Genomic DNA, 19,086 nt, shown 5'->3' with positions numbered 1-19,086 from the left:
GAACATTGTCTTCTCTATGAACGATGCAAACTGTGGCTCAACAAAGTTATTTCTGGACGATACTGAGCAGGAGACTGACTGCAATTTGCATCAGGTTGATTAAGGTCTGTGAAAATGAAGTAAATATCCCCTTCAGTGAGTTTAAGCACATTTGTTTATCCCAAACTGATTCGTAGATTGGGCTTTGGAGCTTGTGGCTCACTCTGAACCACAGTCATGTGGGCTTGGCATCTACTGTCAGAACAGACATGTCTGAAACTGAACATATGGAGTGAAATTCTGATTTGGAAAAACGACAATTTGTTGATAATATTTGACATTTGTGTGTGTAATGATGTTGAAATCACATGATTAACTGTCCTATACTGTACATGTTAATGGTTAACCACTAAAAAGTCAAGCACAAAGGCAAAGCTTTTAAACTTTCTCTTTCTATCTTCCCCTCTGTCTCTCTCACCCACAGTTACACTTGTGCGAGTAGCAGGAGAGTTTTAATTTGCGGTCCATTCCTCTTTATGGCGGTACTTGTGAACTGGGAAGATGTGCCAGCGCTGAGCTCTCTGGGTCCTCTAAAATCCTCCTTGTTTCTTAATCACCAGCAACTAAAATTTAATTAGTCATTAAAATTCTTCCAGCGGATCCCCCTGCCTCAGGGGAGACATTTCTGGGCTGGGCCTGCATGTGCTGCTGGGCCAGACACTGTGTGTGTGAGAGAGGGAAAGAGAAAGAGAGAAGAGAGGAGAGGAGAATAGAGTAAAGGAGTGTTAGAGAGAGTGCATGTGTGCACATCCGAGGAGGCAGAAGCTTTGCCTGTCTCTCTGTGGAGTGGTTCTGGCACTGTGAGACATGTAAGGTTATGATCCTGCCTACTGTTCCCTTCAACAGTGTGGCTGGGAAACAATGGAGAAGCAGAAGAGACTATTGGCAGATCAGCAGGATGAGCATTGGGCTTGTGAAGAACCTGCTTGGGAAACTGTTCTGCTTCTTAAGACTGAAACTGTGCGCAAGCATGGTAATAACATTAATTATTGAGACCCAGAATGTGTCAGACATTCTATTCCATGGCAAATAAGGCTATGCTAGTTTGATTTATTTATGACGGTGGTTTGTGACTAGATAAAAAAAACTGGAGTCTAATTAGCATTATAATTAGATCACTTTTATTAATCAAAATCACTGAGTTTAAGCTAGAGACTTCTGGTTTTTGCATGGGCTGCGTCTCAATCAACCGCATCCACCGGTGTCGGCCATTATGCGCTGAGGTGGAAGGCACCTGAACTCATCCGATTTGCTCTACGTAGGCTAACTGCATTAAGGCCAATGTCCGTCAAATAATTTCTTTACATATATATCTTTTTTTAGACCTACAGGGGTCCTAAAATTCCCTAATCAAATAGCTAAATAGTCCATCTTAAGACAATCTTATTAAAATAATTCCATATGTTAGCTTAGTCCATATATCGCCATCTAGAGGCTTAGACTCTAGGGGGTTTAGGAGAATATCAAGCTGGCTAGCTAGTACTGTTGTTTTATGAACAGATGTGTTTTTCACAGCCTTGACTTTGCATGTTGTTGTTTGTGATCCCAGAGGGCTGCGTGGAACAGGTCTTGTGGAAGCATACAGTAGTTGCAAATAAACCGGCATGCTCTCAACTTGATCCTGCTCTGCTATGCTTTGCCCCAGTACCAGGTCTGATTTATTCTGCTTAGGCAAATGAGTGTGGCTTACAATGTGCTGCACTCATTCTGCTTCATCAGTACACATTACACATAACACTGGAGCCTGCCGCAGGCAGACAAAACCTCTGAAATGGATCTAAGAGCTGTGCAATGGAAGTCATGCTGCATGATTCTGCATCATGACAATGGTTTAATCTAGTTGTGTGCCTGTGCTCGGGTTGTGAGTTGAGTGTATTAACTCAGATGAACATACGTTTGTGTTTTTATGTATGTGTGTGCGCGCATTTGTGTGCGTGTTTAGACCAATGCTTGTGTGCAGTGCTGGTTTAGGGAGTTGGTTTCTGTGGGTGTGTGCGTGCGTATGTGCATGTGCGTATATAAATGAAAAGGCGACCCATGGATACCTGTGACCTGGTCCACCAGGATGCGGGAGGTGATGATGCGTCCATACTGGGAGAAGAGCTGCTCCAGGTCCTTCTGAGTCATGGTCTTGGGCAGACCACTCACATACAGGTTAGCGTCTCGGATGGAGGCTGAGCTGGGTCGTGCATATGACACCTGAGGAGAAAGGTGGAATGGGGTAGAGATGGGTATTAGATATAAGAGATGATGGACATGAGTGTAGCATAGCTTTAGTCTTACTTCTATGAGAACTTTTGAGCCTACAGCATTGGATTGTATTTTGTCCATGGCATTGGCAGAGATGTCTGTGTAACTTGTTTTTAATGACTTGAATCACAGGGCTTCACCTGACTGAGCTTGTTTGAATTAGCACATTAGTTTTCATCTAAAATCCATTTACACATTAGCCTTGCAGACCCCACGCAGAAGAGGTGTGAGGAAAGGTAGGTGCCAATTTATCTTCTGTTTCATTTGTCGTTTTACATTTTATTTGTGTACTGTAGCGAAAGGCTCACACATGAACCCTCACCCCCATCAACCCTCCTCCCTATCATTAATATGGAAGTATTGGACAATACATCTTGTTAATGCTGACATAAAAACAAATGCACTCACGCATACATTAGGTGTGTGTGTGTGTGCGTGTGTGAGAGAGAGAGAGAATGGGAGAGAAAGTGTGTTTACAGCCTATGTATGAGGGTGTGAGAGAGAGCACGATGAGAGTGAGAGCGTGCGAGAAAGCGAGCAAGAGACAAAAAGAGGTGGTTTGGCAATCCTAGTTTGGTAAGGGGGGGTTGAATGAGGATGGCTTATGCTGACTCTAACTGTGCGAGCTGAGCGAGGTGGGTGCCTTCTCTCACAGATCCCTCCACAGCTTTGCAACACCCTCTCTTCAGTGTGCCACACTTACCAGCACCTTGGACAGCGCCTCTCTCTCTCTCACAGTCACACAGTCCGTCACACTCCTGCTCTCACACAGATGTCGAAGCTTGTCTGTCATCTCTCCTGCTAGCCTGGGTCACAGCACGCACTAACCTACCTGTCTCAAGCTATCTCAAGCTATCATTTCGTTAACTTTTATTTTCAAAGGCCATATAAGCTGTATAAATACACTACATTGGAAGCTAGTATTTTAAGGAGTTATGCAAGACCTTGATGTTTTAACTTCTGCCATCTTAGCTCTCTCCTGAAAAAGTCCCTGTGCTTTGTCGAAATGCTGTTCTAATTTCTCGATTACTATCTGGTTTTACTCTTTCAAAATGTTAATCCGATTATCATTGCTGACTGGGGGAGCTTTTCTATCCAGGGTTTTCATTAGGTTTGACATTTAGAGGCATTAGCCATCAAACACTGTTAAAATATGATGGATATGCAAAACATCTCGGCATAATCACAGGATATCCAGTTTAACTGTGAAGGCAAAATAATCGGATCACAGCAGTGACCGTCTTTCCTTTCAAACGGTCTTTCCTTCCATTTTTTCCTTCTTTCCCTTTTGCTTCTAATCTATCCCTTTATTTCCTTCGCTCCCTGTCAGTCAGCCCCAGATCCATCAACACCTTCACTAGCTGTAAGAAGTACTTGTGTGTGTGAGAGTGAAGTGTGTGTTGGAGTTTGACGAGCGTGTTTGTGTGTGTGTTCTTTCCCAGTGTGCAGCCCTGCTCTTCTCACCTCCAGCGGGCTCCTTCCTCTCACACCTCCACAGGGTAGCAGCACCAGAGATGTGCTGAGAAACTCTGAGGTGTCATGGAGGAGGAAACCACATGTTTTAAAAGACAGAAAAAGACTGCAGAAAGACACCACCCGAGTGTGTGAAACTCTGGGGCGAACTGAGCTTCTCCTCTTTGTCTTCACCCTAGGCAGTAGAGTGAGGAAGTGTTATGAGGGTACCAGAAGGGAGAAGTGTGTGAATATTATGTCCGCCCACAAATGGCTTACTGTACACTACCACGAGAGCCTACATATTAACTACAGTATTATACTACATCAATAACACGTTTCATCAGTTGAAGCCTTGTGTGAAACTGGAAAGTCATATCAAAGACACTGAGCTCTTTAAGTGTCTTCTTTAAAGAGGGCTCAAAATGTTTCCTCTGCACATCGGCGTATCAACTGTAGTTCAGTGACACCACAAGCAGCTCTCTCTTCTCTCCCACCAGAGAGCCTCACACTGGGCTGCAAGACAGAGCTGTCTGCTGCTATTAGGGAGTCTGTCTTCATTTTCATGGCAGCTTAAGATAACCTCTGGTGCAAAAAGAAAGGCCCGTAGCACTGAATGGATATTTCAAGAAGATAATGACCTTGAACACACTTACTAGAAGTTGTAAAATTGTCCTTTTTCTTCATTGCTACTCAGAAAAGGCTTATTGATATAGGTAGCGCAGTCAAAATAATGGGTTATGCAGTGGCAAGAATACTCTCTCATGCAGAAAGGTACTCTGCTGCTATAACTGAGAGCCAGGGTGAAGTCTAGATGCTGCTCCGTCTGACTGGATAAGATGGACAGAGACAGACCGAGGGAGCTGTACGATGTGGAACGCTGTGTGTGTGAGAGAAAGAGAGCAAGAGGGGAAGAACGCTGTGTGGGTGAGGGAAGCGGACGTCACTTACTGGTGTGCTTGCTCTTTGGACTGTGTGTCTGCTCCAGGATGATAGACACGGAAGATTGCTCCTGCTTTATTACACAAGCTGTGGGAGGAAAGAGGCTGTGCTAGGGCTGGAGGTGGGATGAGAGCGTGAGGGTGCGTATGCATATGTTTAGCTCTGAATATGTTATGGTTTTTGACAGCGTCATCAAGAAAACAGGCAGAAGGCTCTTCTCTCTAGCCCAAGGGGACTGGCCATGGCATGCTTGTGATTCCTAAGTTAGCTGGCTTCGTAAAAACATGTCTGGTGCAAGGGGACTGGGGAGGACCGAGGAGCGTCACTGGTACAGTAGCGTGGGTTGGGAGCCTGGGTGCTAGCTTGGCCTTCTGGGGCCCCATCTCAGCAGAGTACATTAGCGAGCGAGAGTGGCAGAGGGACGATACACACACAGACCCTGTGACTCATCCTAACTCCTGTCAGCTACGCTCAGTGGGTGAGACCTGCGCAGGAATAACTGTGGGTCATGCTGATTGCATCACACTGACACGCACACGGATGTGCGCAGGCACACACACAGCTCTGGTTGGCTGTCTCCCCATGACCTTGCCTCTCAAAGCACTGTGCTGGATTGAAAACAGGCCGAGCTGTGTTGATCTGGTGTGGCTGCTTCCCTTCACAATGTTGACCTATCATGTTCAAGGCTGTCGAGGGATTGGGGATTCTGTATGGGCTTTTCCCATTCAGCTCGGCAGGGTAATCCGATCTGATTAGATTTAGAAATATGTTACTGAGAGAGTTTGGATTATGGTAGCAGACAGATTACAGTATGGCTTAAAGCGAACAGCATAACGGAGCTATATGAGAGAATATAGTTTTTCTGCTCAACAAGTAGAGATAAAGTAGGCCTACTATATAAAATGGATGTTGAGTACACTAATAGAACCATACTACTAATTCAATTATACTCTCTCCATTTACCCTTCATCTTTATTTGACGTCCCAACCAATGTAATATAAATTGGAGTCCTCTATTTAACTTTGGGCAGCATTTAATAAATGTGTTTTCCTTACTCTGTCTGAAAATCTTTCTAATTTCACCTTCACATTTTGACGTTTATAAATTAATTAGCATATCAGTTATACCTCACGGCTTTTAATGCTTCTGACTCTTTGATTCAGTCACTCTTTCATTTAAATTCTCTCTGCATGTATGCAAATTAGTCTGAATCGCCTCAGTCACTACCCAGAATTCCTACAATCTACATGGAAACTGAAGCAGTGCAGTCCTTATCACATGAACGCTGGGTGAATTGATATTCAGTGTACAGAAGGTGTTTTCCAATCAGACTTACCTTAATAGTTTTGGTTTGAAGTCTGAGTCCGTTTAATGTGTTGATGGCTTTCTCTGCATCCTTTGGGTCGATGTAGTTGACAAACCCATAGCCTAGACTCTGCCCTGTAAAACAAGACAGAAGAGCATTTTTACAATACAGAATTCTACCCAGTATGTATTAAAATGGTACAGATACAATAGTGTCGTTAATATCATATTTTCTTTGACTCAATATTTTCCTGACATCTCTAGATATTTCTTTCAGGCATTGCTTGCTTTCATGAGCTAGTTGACTTTCAACAGACGCCCAGAGCCGTTGTAGCTGTGTGATAGTTACAAAAAAATTGCAACACAAGTGTCTGGCAAGTCCAAGTGGAACACCGCACTTATAGCCATTAAAAGAAACAGACAACAGTAAGTCCACAGTGGATAGACAAAGTGAATCACAAATGTAGAACAGCGCTGTCCTAGCACCAAATAAATAGGCAGGCAGGCTGCAGCTTAGGGACAAAATGGAGCTGTACTCCTCACATGAAACACGATGCTTCTCTCTCACTTTCAGTGGATTACCCTGGATTATCATTTCCCCATTGTTTATTAAAAACCTTGTGTCCTGGAGAGAATTTCATTGGTTCACAGCAATTTTTACCGCTCATCTCGCTGACACTGATCTGACAGCACCCTTCGGAAAGTTAGGACACTAAAATAGAACTACGCCGTTAACGCCAATACATCCGCGGGCCTGTGGATATGTGTTCAATATCAAAGTGCCTTTTGCAAAGACTTCTCTTCTCATACTCCTCAATGTGGGTTGACAATAATTAGCCAACACAGCCAACTGCTGAGCGGCTCCCCACTCCCTGTCACCTTCCTCCTCCCCCTTCCGCTGCTTCACAAGGAGAATTTAAGGCTCGACAAGCGTAGTTTACAAAGTGTTAGCAGAAATGAAGTGTGCTTCCGAAGCGCACTCATACAGATCTGCCTGGATGTGCTGGGTTGTGGATAATGATACAGTCCCACAGTACTCATACAGATCTGCCTGGATGTGCTGGGTTGTGGATAATGATACAGTCCCACAGTACTCATACAGATCTGCCTGGATGTGCTGGGTTGTGGATAATGATACAGTCCCACAGTACTCATACAGATCTGCCTGGATGTGATGGGTTGTGGATAATGATACAGTCCCACAGTACTCATACAGATCTGCCTGGATGTGCTGGGTTGAGGATAATGATACAGTCCCACAGTACTCATACAGATCTGCCTGGATGTGCTGAGTTGTGGATAATGATACAGTCCCACAGTACTCATACAAATCTGCCTGGATGTGCTGGGTCGTGGCTAATGATACAGTCCCACAGTACTCATACAGATCTGCCTGGATGTGCTGGGTTGTGGATAATGATACAGTCCCACAGTACTCATACAGATCTGCCTGGATGTGCTGGGTTGTGGATAATGATACAGTCCCACAGTATTCATACATATCTGCCTGGATGTGCTGGGTTGTGGTTAATGATACAGTACCACAGTGTGTGTGTGTGCATATTTTGTGTGTACACATGTACTGTGTGTACTGTATGTACTGTTTGTACACTTTCCCTCCGTTTCTGGTGGTGTCCACAGTTCAGTGTGTCTTTGGGAGTTTGCACCAATCACTGTGCCTAATCCCACCTTGGCAAGGCTGAAGGGGAGATTGGGATGTGTCCGCACCCCCAACTGCCTGGCACCACTCCCCAGGTGAGTGGAGAGATGGGGCGAGGCAGCTGCTTTCAGCACGAGGCAGCTCCAAGAGGGGATTCCACCCACCAGTAAGAGAGCAGCCCACAGCAGGCGGCCATGGGCTGGCTGCCTTCCGGAGACAACGCCAACGCACAGACAAACACACTCATACTGTATGTATACTGTACATGCAAGTTAAGAAAATGTTGAAATTATCGGAGCAAACTATGAGCTGCGGGAAGAGAATACAGTGCTCAAGGTTATGCAATGAAGAGAATGTACACACACGCCTCACACACACACACCCTGACAAGGACAGAAAGCAGCGGTGCACTAACTGTGGGCCAACATATGCAGGCAAACTCATCTAGGCCTGTTACAACAACGGCTCGCTCCGTGCGCACGCAGCCCAGCAGATTCAACCCAGCATGCTGCCTGCCTGAAATAAACACGCAGGTCTAGCACAGCACAGCACGGTACAGAACAGATCATCCAAGCACGGCGCAGCATAGCATACAGCATGCCTTAACACAGTTCTACACAATACAGCAAAGCTACTACTGTAAGATCACTAAATAGCAGTACACAATAAGATAGCACAGGTGTCTTAGCACAAGCCTTAAATGTTTTATATCTTTATACAAAGGAGTATTTTCTGGTTGTTTACTGTGTGAGATATATAAGGAATCTAGATCAATGTATTACTAGAAAGGCTGAGTGCCATAAAGGATATTATAGACAAACAGCTGAAAAAAATGCATCTCAGGAAGCTGAAAGAACCCATTAAGATAATAAATACCCTTTAATGGAGGAGCAAACTGAACATGATCCCTATGCGGTTTAATTAGTCTAATGGACACATTAATGTATATATATTTTAACTGTCAATTAAATCTGCAAACTGAAATGATGCATTGCTGTTATAATGAGTTTTTAATGATGAAAGATCTTCATTTTGCTTGACTTTCTGTTCCTAACCACAGCATTTCCATCCATCTTCAAATCTGGAGGCGTTTGAACAACATGTACAAAGACAATGCTTAACATCCATTAAAGGGATATTTTTCATAAATAAACAGCTTAGTAATGTCAGTGGTGGGACCGTGCCCAGCTCCTTCATTAGGATGAGTCGAGCTGAAAGCACAGGGCTAGTAGTTGTGTGTGACATAGTGGATCCCCCCCTCTTCGTGATCCAGAGTGGTGCGTTGATTCGTAGCGGGCGAGCGTGGGGATAATTGAGCTCATTAGTTGTGACATTACCACAGTAGTGCCATAATGCTTCATAACAGCTGTCCCATTATAGCTCAAATCACTACTAACGAGAGAGAGGGCCGGGGTAATTGAGACCACCTCACCAGGTCTTCACCGCTCCATGTACAGTCAAAAATAAATAGAAGAGGGAAATAGGTACAAGTGTACCAAATGTTTTTCCTTGGCAAATCACTGCTATTTCCAGTGAGTGGCTCCTCTCGGTGGTGCTACAGTATGACTAAGCCATTATTTGTTTCATGAAGAGCAGCAGGCTCCCGAATGTGTGAGATGAGAAAATGGGTGTGTTTCCAGCAGGTGTCCTGACTCTCCCCACGTGGTGACTTATAGTGCCCCCCCCTCACACACACACACACACACACACACACACACACACACACACACACACACACACACACACACACACACACACACACACACACACACACACACACACACACACACACACACACACACACACACACACACAGACTTGCCTGCTGGGGCCATATATCCTTCTGTGATTGTGCCCTTAATAAAAATAAACATGAATTTCCTTAATATTTCACAATGGTTAAGACAACATTGTGATGTTCTGTATTAATATGACAGACATTATTATATCCTAACCTGACCTCTTCTTTCTAAGTCCCCATGGTCTGTCCCTGAGTTCCCACTTCCTCCCTGTCAGTGAACATGGCTTCAGTCTGTCATATAAGATGCCAAGGGATGAGAGGGGAAAAGTGCACTGTGCACAGGATGACAGTGCTATGAACAGCTGATGATAACATACCTTGATAGCACCAGGTTCCTAAGGTAGAAACAGGCAAATTGGTTTGGTCAGTCTTACATTTGGCCACATTTAAGATATGGAGGAACAAAGAACCTTTCTGTTTGTCAAAACAGATGTGTATCATTGTGTTGGTTCCTTAACAATTTGCCCTTGCTGCAATAGCAACTTGGGATGGTGCTATTTTTGACGGACCAGCACCCTTCAAAATATTTGTGGGAAAATTCACCAACTAAAATGCAGATGATAAAATATACACTTTTACAAACTTATAGAAGTTCCCAGTTCAGTATTATGTTTTTAGATGGGAGGAGAGAGTACAACAATGTTCGTTTGCTAATCTCCTAAGTTAAACTACCTAATGTGCAGAATTATGATATGATTGAATATACATTCACAATTCATACTTTGAATCTACATAAACCACTTACTGGTTGCTGCGGTAAGTGCTTTTAATAAGAAAAGCTGACAGAGGCTCAGTTCATTCTGACTGGCCGTAAATAGCAAAAGTAATTTAATTATAGCAAACGTGTACTCAGGGCTATTAAGCACATTTTGTATGCCACTATTTACCATTGCCTTTTTGGATATGTTTTACTGTTTTTCTCTATTAGCTTATAGAAACAGTACAACACTGTACAATTGACAAATATTAGGTCAAACCTTTGACTATAATGGTCAAACCTTTGACTATATTAGGTCAAACCTTTGACTATAATGGCATTCAAATGCTAATACAGCCTTACTGTTGCTTTATGTGCTTACATTAGTATGACTAAAATGCTGACCAAATAAAAAGTAGCACACATACACTGGCTCCGCTCAGATGTCTGTTCTCTGGGGTTGGCAAGGTAGCAGCAACTGTAATATGTAGGAGTCTCCCACCCACCCCTCCTCCCTCCTCCCCATCGGTGGCTGCTGCCTGAGGTGAGTTGGATGGAAGCCTGAAATGTGTGGGATGTCTGGGAAGATAGCAGCGTAGCAGGAGAGAATCTGGGACACCCCAGCTCCGTGACGTCAGGCCTGGATATGACAACAGTGACAGCAGCAGCCAGAGCCGGGGGAGTCCTGCAGAGAGGGAGGGGACCAGTGATGAGCCAGCCCGGCCCTCAGGCCCTCCAGATCTGAGGCCCACAGGGGACTGGCCCACTCTCTTTCCCAGGTATGGGCCACTCAAACAGCACAGAGAGTGGGGGGAGAATGGAGGAGAGAGCAAGGGTGTTTTTAGGCCTGGAACGCTAAAACTCCCTGCTGGCGTCTGCACTTATGGGCCTGTCTAGTCTGCAATACCTGGCTTTAGGGAAGATGTCAGATGATAATATAATAATAATAATAATAATAATTTTACCAGCACATGCACTTCACACCCAGCCCCCTCCCCCAGCTCTGACTCTACTGATAGCTAAGTTATTGAGGGAAAATGTACTTTCTATGCCTGTGATATGTGGTTGTCCAACCTAGCTATCTTAAGATGAATGCACTATCTATAAGTCGCTCTGGATAAGAGCGTCTACTAAATTACTAAAATGTTACATGTAAAGCGCCTTTCAAAAAACCCAAGGACAGTGTACAGCAAAGAGTAAAAACAAAAACAAGAATAAGACAATAAAATAACAAAAAGCTACTTAGCTTAGCTAGTTGAGGGGAAAGCCAGACCGAATAGGTGGGATTTGAAATTGTTTTTGAAGGTGCAATAGAGTCAGAGTTGCAGGATGCTGGGACGCTAGGGGAGAGAGTTACAGAATTTGACGGGATGCTTAGGGGGAGATAGTTACAGAATTTGTGAGATGTTTAGGGGGAGAGAGTTCCAGAGTTTGTGGGATGCTAGGGGAGATAGTTTCAGAGTTTGGGGGATGCTAGGGGGAGAGAGTTTCAGAGTTTGGGGGATGCTAGGGGAGAGAGTTCCAGAGTTTTGGGATGCTATGGGGAGATGGTTTTAGAGTTTGGGGATGCTAGGGGAGAGAGTTCCAGAGTTTGGGGGATGCTAGGGGAGTGAGTTCCAGAGTTTGTGGGATGCTAGGGGGAGAGAGTTTCAGAGTTTGGGGGATGCTAGGGGAGAGAGTTCCCGAGTTTGGGGGATGCTAGGGCGAGATAGTTTCAGAGTTTGGGGATGCTCGGGGAGCGAGTTCCAGAGTTTGTGGGATGCTAGGGGAGAGAGTTTCAGAGTTTGGATGATGCTGGGGGAGAGAGTTCCAGAGTTTGGGGGATGCTAGGAGGAGCGAGTTCCAGAGTTTGTGGGATGCTAGGGGAGAGAGTTTCAGAGTTTGGGGGATGCTAGGGGAGAGAGTTTCAGAGTTTGGATGATGCTAGGGGAGAGAGTTTCAGAGTTTGGGGGATGCTAGGGGAGCGAGTTCCAGAGTTGGTGGGATGCTAGGGGAGATAGTTTCAGAGTTTGTGGGATGCTAGGGAGATAGTTTCAGAGTTTGGGGGATGCTAGGGGAGATGGTTTCAGAGTTTGTGGGATGCTATGGGGAGAGAGTTTCAGACTTTGGGGGATGCTAGGGGAGATAGTTCCAGAGTTTGTGGGATGCTAGGGGGATAGTTTCAGAGTTTGGGGGATGCTAGGGGAGATAGTTTCAGAGTTTGGGGATGCTAGGGGAGAGAGTTTCAGAGTTTGGATGATGCTAGGGGAGAGAGTTTCAGAGTTTGGGGATGCTAGGGGAGAGAGTTCCAGAGTTTGGGTGATGCTAGGGGAGCGAGTTCCAGAGTTTGTGGGATGCTAGGGGAGAGAGTTTCAGAGTTTGGATGATGCTGGGGGAGAGAGTTCCAGAGTTTGGGGGATGCTAGGGGAGCGAGTTCCAGAGTTTGTGGGATGCTAGGGTGAGATAGTTTCAGAGTTTGGGGATGCTAGGGGAGAGAGTTCCAGAGTTTGTGGGATGCTAGGGGAGAGAGTTCCAGAGTTTGTGGGATGCTAGGGGAGATAGTTTCAGAGTTTGGATGATGCTAGGGGAGAGAGTTTCAGAGATTTGGGGGATGCTAGGGAGGGAGTTCCAGAGTTTTGGGATGCTAGGGAGAGAGTTTCAGAGTTTGGGGGATGCTAGGGAGAGAGTTTCAGAGTTTGGATGATGCTAGGGGAGAGAGTTTCAGAGTTTGGGGGATGCTAGAGGGAGATAGTTTCAGAGTTTGTGGGATGCTAGGGGAGATAGTTTCAGAGTTTGGGGGATGCTAGGGGAGATAGTTTCAGAGTTTGGGGGATGCTAGGGGAGAGAGTTTCAGAGTTTGGATGATGCTAGGGGGAGAGAGTTCCAGAGTTTGGGGGATGCTAGGGGAGCGAGTTCCAGAGTTTGTGGGATGCTAGGGGAGATAGTTTCAGAGTTTGGGGGATGCTAGGGGAGATAGTTTCAGAGTTTGGGGGATGCTAGGGGAGAGAGTTCCAGAGTTTGTGGGATGCTAGGGGAGAGAGTTCCAGAGTTTGTGGGATGCTAGGGGAGATAGTTTCAGAGTTTGGATGATGCTAGGGGAGAGAGTTCCCGAGTTTGGGGGATGCTAGGGCGAGATAGTTTCAGAGTTTGGGGGATGCTAGGGGGAGAGAGTTCCAGAGTTTGTGGGATGCTAGGGGAGAGAGTTCCAGAGTTTGTGGGATGCTAGAGGGAGAGAGTTCCAGAGTTTGTGGGATGCTAGGGGAGAGAGTTTCAGAGTTTGGGGATGCTAGGGGGAGAGAGTTTCAGAGTTTGGGGGATGCTAGGGGAGAGAGTTTCAGAGTTTGGATGATGCTAGGGGGAGAGTTCCAGAGTTTGGGGATGCTAGGGGAGAGAGTTTCAGAGTTTGGAGGATGCTAGGGGAGAGAGTTTCAGAGTTTGGATGATGCTAGGGGAGCGAGTTCCAGAGTTTGGGGGATGCTAGGGGAGCGAGTTCCAGAGTTTGTGGGATGCTAGGGGAGATAGTTTCAGAGTTTGGATGATGCTAGGGGAGAGAGTTCGAGAGTTTGTGAGATGCTAGGGGGAGATAGTTCCAGAGTTTGTGAGATGCTAGGGGAGATAGTTTCAGAGTTTGGATGATGCTAGGGGGAGAGAGTTCCAGAGTTTGTGGGATGCTAGGGGAGATAGTTTCAGAGTTTGGGGTATGCTAGGGGGAGATGGTTTCAGAGTTTGTGGGATGCTATGGGGAGAGAGTTTCAGAGTTTGGGGGATGCTAGGGGAGATAGTTTCAGAGTTTGGGGGATGCTAGGGGGAGAGAGTTTCAGAGTTTGGATGATGCTAGGGGAGAGAGTTTCAGAGTTTGGGGGATGCTAGGGGAGAGAGTTCCAGAGTTTGGGGGATGCTAGGGAGAGCGAGTTCCAGAGTTTGTGGGATGCTAGGGGAGAGAGTTTCAGAGTTTGGATGATGCTGGGGGAGAGAGTTCCAGAGTTTGGGGGATGCTAGGAGGAGCGAGTTCCAGAGTTTGTGGGATGCTAGGGTGAGAGAGTTTCAGAGTTTGGGGGATGCTAGGGGAGAGAGTTTCAGAGTTTGGATGATGCTAGGGAGAGAGTTTCAGAGTTTGGGGGATGCTATGGGGAGAGAGTTTCAGAGTTTGGGGGATGCTAGGGGAGATAGTTCCAGAGTTTGTGGGATGCTAGGGGGATAGTTTCAGAGTTTGGGGGATGCTAGGGAGATAGTTTCAGAGTTTGGGGGATGCTAGGGGAGAGAGTTTCAGAGTTTGGATGATGCTAGGGGAGAGAGTTTCAGAGTTTGGGGATGCTAGGGGAGAGAGTTCCAGAGTTTGGGGATGCTAGGGGGAGCGAGTTCCAGAGTTTGTGGGATGCTAGGGGGAGAGAGTTTCAGAGTTTGGATGATGCTGGGGGAGAGAGTTCCAGAGTTTGGGGGATGCTAGGGGAGAGAGTTCCAGAGTTTGTGGGATGCTAGGGGAGAGAGTTCCAGAGTTTGTGGGATGCTAGGGGAGATAGTTTCAGAGTTTGGATGATGCTAGGGAGAGAGTTTCAGAGTTTGGGGGATGCTAGGGGAGAGAGTTTCAGAGTTTGGATGATGCTAGGGGGAGAGAGTTCCAGAGTTTGGGGGATGCTAGTGGGAGATAGTTTCAGAGTTTGGATGATGCTAGGGAGAGAGTTTCAGAGTTTGGGGATGCTAGGGGAGCGAGTTCCAGAGTTTGTGGGATGCTAGGGGAGATAGTTTCAGAGTTTGTGGGATGCTAGGGGGAGATAGTTTCAGAGTTTGGGGGATGCTAGGGGAGATGGTTTCAGAGTTTGTGGGATGCTATGGGGAGAGAGTTTCAGAGTTTGGGGGATGCTAGGGGAGATAGTTCCAGAGTTTGTGGGATGCTAGGGGGATAGTTCCAGAGTTTGTGGGATGCTAGAGGGAGAGAGTTCCAGAGTTTGTGGGATGCTAGGGGGAGAGAGTTTCAGAGTTTGGGGGATGCTAGGGGAGAGAGTTCCAGAGTTTGGGGGATGCTAGGGGGAGCGAGTTCCAGAGTTTGTGGGATGCTAGGGAGATAGTTTCAGAGTTTGGGGGATGCTAGGGGAGATAGTTTCAGAGTTTGGGGGATGCTAGGGGAGAGAGTTCCAGAGTTTGTGGGATGCTAGGGGGAGAGAGTTCCAGAGTTTGTGGGATGCTAGGGGAGATAGTTTCAGAGTTTGGATGATGCTAGGGGAGAGAGTTCCCGAGTTTGGGGGATGCTAGGGCGAGATAGTTTCAGAGTTTGGGGGATGCTAGGGGAGAGAGTTCCAGAGTTTGTGGGATGCTAGGGGAGAGAGTTCCAGAGTTTGTGGGATGCTAGAGGGAGAGAGTTCCAGAGTTTGTGGGATGCTAGGGGAGAGAGTTTCAGAGTTTGGGGGATGCTAGGGGGAGAGAGTTTCAGAGTTTGGGGGATGCTAGGGGAGAGAGTTTCAGAGTTTGGATGATGCTAGGGGAGAGAGTTCCAGAGTTTGGGGGATGCTAGGGGAGAGAGTTTCAGAGTTTGGAGGATGCTAGGGGGAGAGAGTTTCAGAGTTTGGATGATGCTAGGGGAGCGAGTTCCAGAGTTTGGGGGATGCTAGGGGAGCGAGTTCCAGAGTTTGTGGGATGCTAGGGGAGATAGTTTCAGAGTTTGGATGATGCTAGGGGAGAGAGTTCGAGAGTTTGTGAGATGCTAGAGGAGAGAGTTCCAGAGTTTGTGGGATGCTAGGGGAGATAGTTTCAGAGTTTGGGGTATGCTAGGGGAGATGGTTTCAGAGTTTGTGGGATGCTATGGGGAGAGAGTTTCAGAGTTTGGGGGATGCTAGGGGAGATAGTTTCAGAGTTTGGGGGATGCTAGGGGAGAGAGTTTCAGAGTTTGGATGATGCTAGGGGAGAGAGTTTCAGAGTTTGGGGGATGCTAGGGAGAGAGTTCCAGAGTTTGGGGGATGCTAGGGAGAGCGAGTTCCAGAGTTTGTGGGATGCTAGGGGAGAGAGTTTCAGAGTTTGGATGATGCTGGGGGAGAGAGTTCCAGAGTTTGGGGGATGCTAGGAGGAGCGAGTTCCAGAGTTTGTGGGATGCTAGGGTGAGAGAGTTTCAGAGTTTGGGGGATGCTAGGGGAGAGAGTTTCAGAGTTTGGATGATGCTAGGGGAGAGAGTTTCAGAGTTTGGGGGATGCTATGGGGAGAGAGTTTCAGAGTTTGGGGGATGCTAGGGGAGATAGTTCCAGAGTTTGTGGGATGCTAGGGGGATAGTTTCAGAGTTTGGGGATGCTAGGGGAGATAGTTTCAGAGTTTGGGGGATGCTAGGGGAGAGAGTTTCAGAGTTTGGATGATGCTAGGGGAGAGAGTTTCAGAGTTTGGGGGATGCTAGGGGAGAGAGTTCCAGAGTTTGGGGGATGCTAGGGGAGCGAGTTCCAGAGTTTGTGGGATGCTAGGGGAGAGAGTTTCAGAGTTTGGATGATGCTGGGGGAGAGAGTTCCAGAGTTTGGGGGATGCTAGGGGAGAGAGTTCCAGAGTTTGTGGGATGCTAGGGGAGAGAGTTCCAGAGTTTGTGGGATGCTAGGGGAGATAGTTTCAGAGTTTGGATGATGCTAGGGAGAGAGTTTCAGAGTTTGGGGGATGCTAGGGGAGAGAGTTTCAGAGTTTGGATGATGCTAGGGGAGAGAGTTCCAGAGTTTGGGGGATGCTAGTGGGAGATAGTTTCAGAGTTTGGATGATGCTAGGGGAGAGAGTTTCAGAGTTTGGGGGATGCTAGGGGAGCGAGTTCCAGAGTTTGTGGGATGCTAGGGGAGATAGTTTCAGAGTTTGTGGGATGCTAGGGGAGATAGTTTCAGAGTTTGGGGGATGCTAGGGGAGATGGTTTCAGAGTTTGTGGGATGCTATGGGGAGAGAGTTTCAGAGTTTGGGGGATGCTAGGGAGATAGTTCCAGAGTTTGTGGGATGCTAGGGGGATAGTTTCAGAGTTTGGGGGATGCTAGGGGAGATAGTTTCAGAGTTTGGGGATGCTAGGGGAGAGAGTTTCAGAGTTTGGATGATGCTAGGGGGAGAGAGTTTCAGAGTTTGGGGGATGCTAGGGGAGAGAGTTCCAGAGTTTGGGGGATGCTAGGGAGCGAGTTCCAGAGTTTGTGGGATGCTAGGGGAGATAGTTTCAGAGTTTGGGGGATGCTAGGGGAGATGGTTTCAGAGTTTGGGGGATGCTAGGGAGAGAGTTCCAGAGTTTGTGGGATGCTAGGGGAGAGAGTTCCAGAGTTTGTGGGATGCTAGGGGAGATAGTTTCAGAGTTTGGATGATGCTAGGTGGAGAGAGTTTCAGAGTTTGGGGGATGCTAGGGGGAGAGAGTTTCAGAGTTTGGATGATGCTAGGGGAGAGAGTTCCAGAGTTTGGGGGATGCTAGTGGGAGATAGTTTCAGAGTTTGGATGATGCTAGGGGAGAGAGTTTCAGAGTTTGGGGGATGCTAGGGGAGAGAGTTTCAGAGTTTGGATGATGCTAGGGGAGAGAGTTTCAGAGTTTGGGGATGCTAGGGGGAGCGAGTTCCAGAGTTTGTGGGATGCTAGGGGAGATAGTTTCAGAGTTTGTGGGATGCTAGGGGAGATAGTTTCAGAGTTTGGGGGATGCTAGGGGAGATGGTTTCAGAGTTTGTGGGATGCTATGGGGAGAGAGTTTCAGAGTTTGGGGGATGCTAGGGGAGATAGTTCCAGAGTTTGTGGGATGCTAGGGGGATAGTTTCAGAGTTTGGGGGATGCTAGGGAGATAGTTTCAGAGTTTGGGGGATGCTAGGGGAGAGAGTTTCAGAGTTTGGGGGATGCTAGGGGAGAGAGTTTCAGAGTTTGGATGATGCTAGGGGAGAGAGTTCCAGAGTTTGGGGGATGCTAGGGGAGAGAGTTTCAGAGTTTGGAGGATGCTAGGGGAGAGAGTTTCAGAGTTTGGATGATGCTAGGGGAGCGAGTTCCAGAGTTTGGGGTATGCTAGGGGAGCGAGTTCCAGAGTTTGTGGGATGCTAGGGGAGATAGTTTCAGAGTTTGGATGATGCTAGGGGAGAGAGTTCCAGAGTTTGGGGGATGCTAGGGGAGCGAGTTCCAGAGTTTGTGGGATGCTAGGGGAGATAGTTTCAGAGTTTGTGGGATGCTAGAGGGAGAGAGTTCCAGAGTTTGTGGGATGCTAGGGGAGAGTTTCAGAGTTTGGGGGATGCTAGGGGAGAGAGTTTCAGAGTTTGGGGGATGCTAGGGGAGAGAGTTTCAGAGTTTGGATGATGCTAGGGGAGAGAGTTCCAGAGTTTGGGGGATGCTAGGGGGAGAGAGTTTCAGAGTTTGGAGGATGCTAGGGGAGAGAGTTTCAGAGTTTGGATGATGCTAGGGGAGAGAGTTCCAGAGTTTGGGGGATGCTAGGGGGAGCGAGTTCCAGAGTTTGTGGGATGCTAGGGGAGATAGTTTCAGAGTTTGGATGATGCTAGGGGAGAGAGTTCCAGAGTTTGGGGGATGCTAGGGGAGCGAGTTCCAGAGTTTGTGGGATGCTAGGGGGAGATAGTTTCAGAGTTTGTGGGATGCTAGGGGGAGATAGTTTCAGAGTTTGGGGGATGCTAGAGGGAGAGAGTTTCAGAGTTTGGAGGATGCTAGGGGGAGAGAGTTTCAGAGTTTGCGGTCAGCACCGCTGAAATCCCGGTCCCCCATGGTGCACAGTTTTATTTTGGGGATGGTGAGTAGTCCAGAGCCAGAGGAATGGAGACAGTGGGAGGGGGTGTATGTGGAGGAGGTCAGAAATGTATGAGTGGGTGATAACTTGGAGGGCCTTGTAAGTGAGCAGTAGGATCTTGTAGGTGATGCAGAATTTGACAGGAAGCCAGTGAAGGTGATGTGTTCCCAGGGTTTGCTGCGTGTGAGGAGTCTTGCAACGGAGGTCTGTAATATCTTATGTTTCACCGAGTCGTGGCTGAACGACGACATGAATAACATACTGC

General features: G+C 47.1%; 1 protein-coding gene across 7 annotated transcripts in view; it reads right to left on the bottom strand.

The window, feature by feature from the left end:
* Window positions 1–19,086, bottom strand: part of LOC112246858 (ELAV-like protein 4) — an 89,885-nt gene that overhangs the window by 28,471 nt on the left and 42,328 nt on the right. For all 7 annotated transcript variants that reach the window (XM_024415616.2, XM_024415688.2, XM_024415474.2 and 4 more), the window contains 2 exons: window positions 6,021–6,124; window positions 2,085–2,238 (listed from right to left, as the gene is read on the bottom strand). In XM_024415616.2, the coding sequence (XP_024271384.1) occupies window positions 2,085–2,238; window positions 6,021–6,124 (258 nt within the window). The remainder of the gene's footprint in view (window positions 1–2,084; window positions 2,239–6,020; window positions 6,125–19,086) is intronic.

This window comes from Oncorhynchus tshawytscha, linkage group LG01 (assembly GCF_018296145.1).
Source record: "Oncorhynchus tshawytscha isolate Ot180627B linkage group LG01, Otsh_v2.0, whole genome shotgun sequence".
In the NCBI taxonomy this organism is placed as follows: Eukaryota; Metazoa; Chordata; class Actinopteri; order Salmoniformes; family Salmonidae; genus Oncorhynchus; species Oncorhynchus tshawytscha.
The sequence above is the reverse complement of the archived record's forward strand: the minus strand, read 5'-3'. Positions and strand labels throughout refer to the sequence as shown.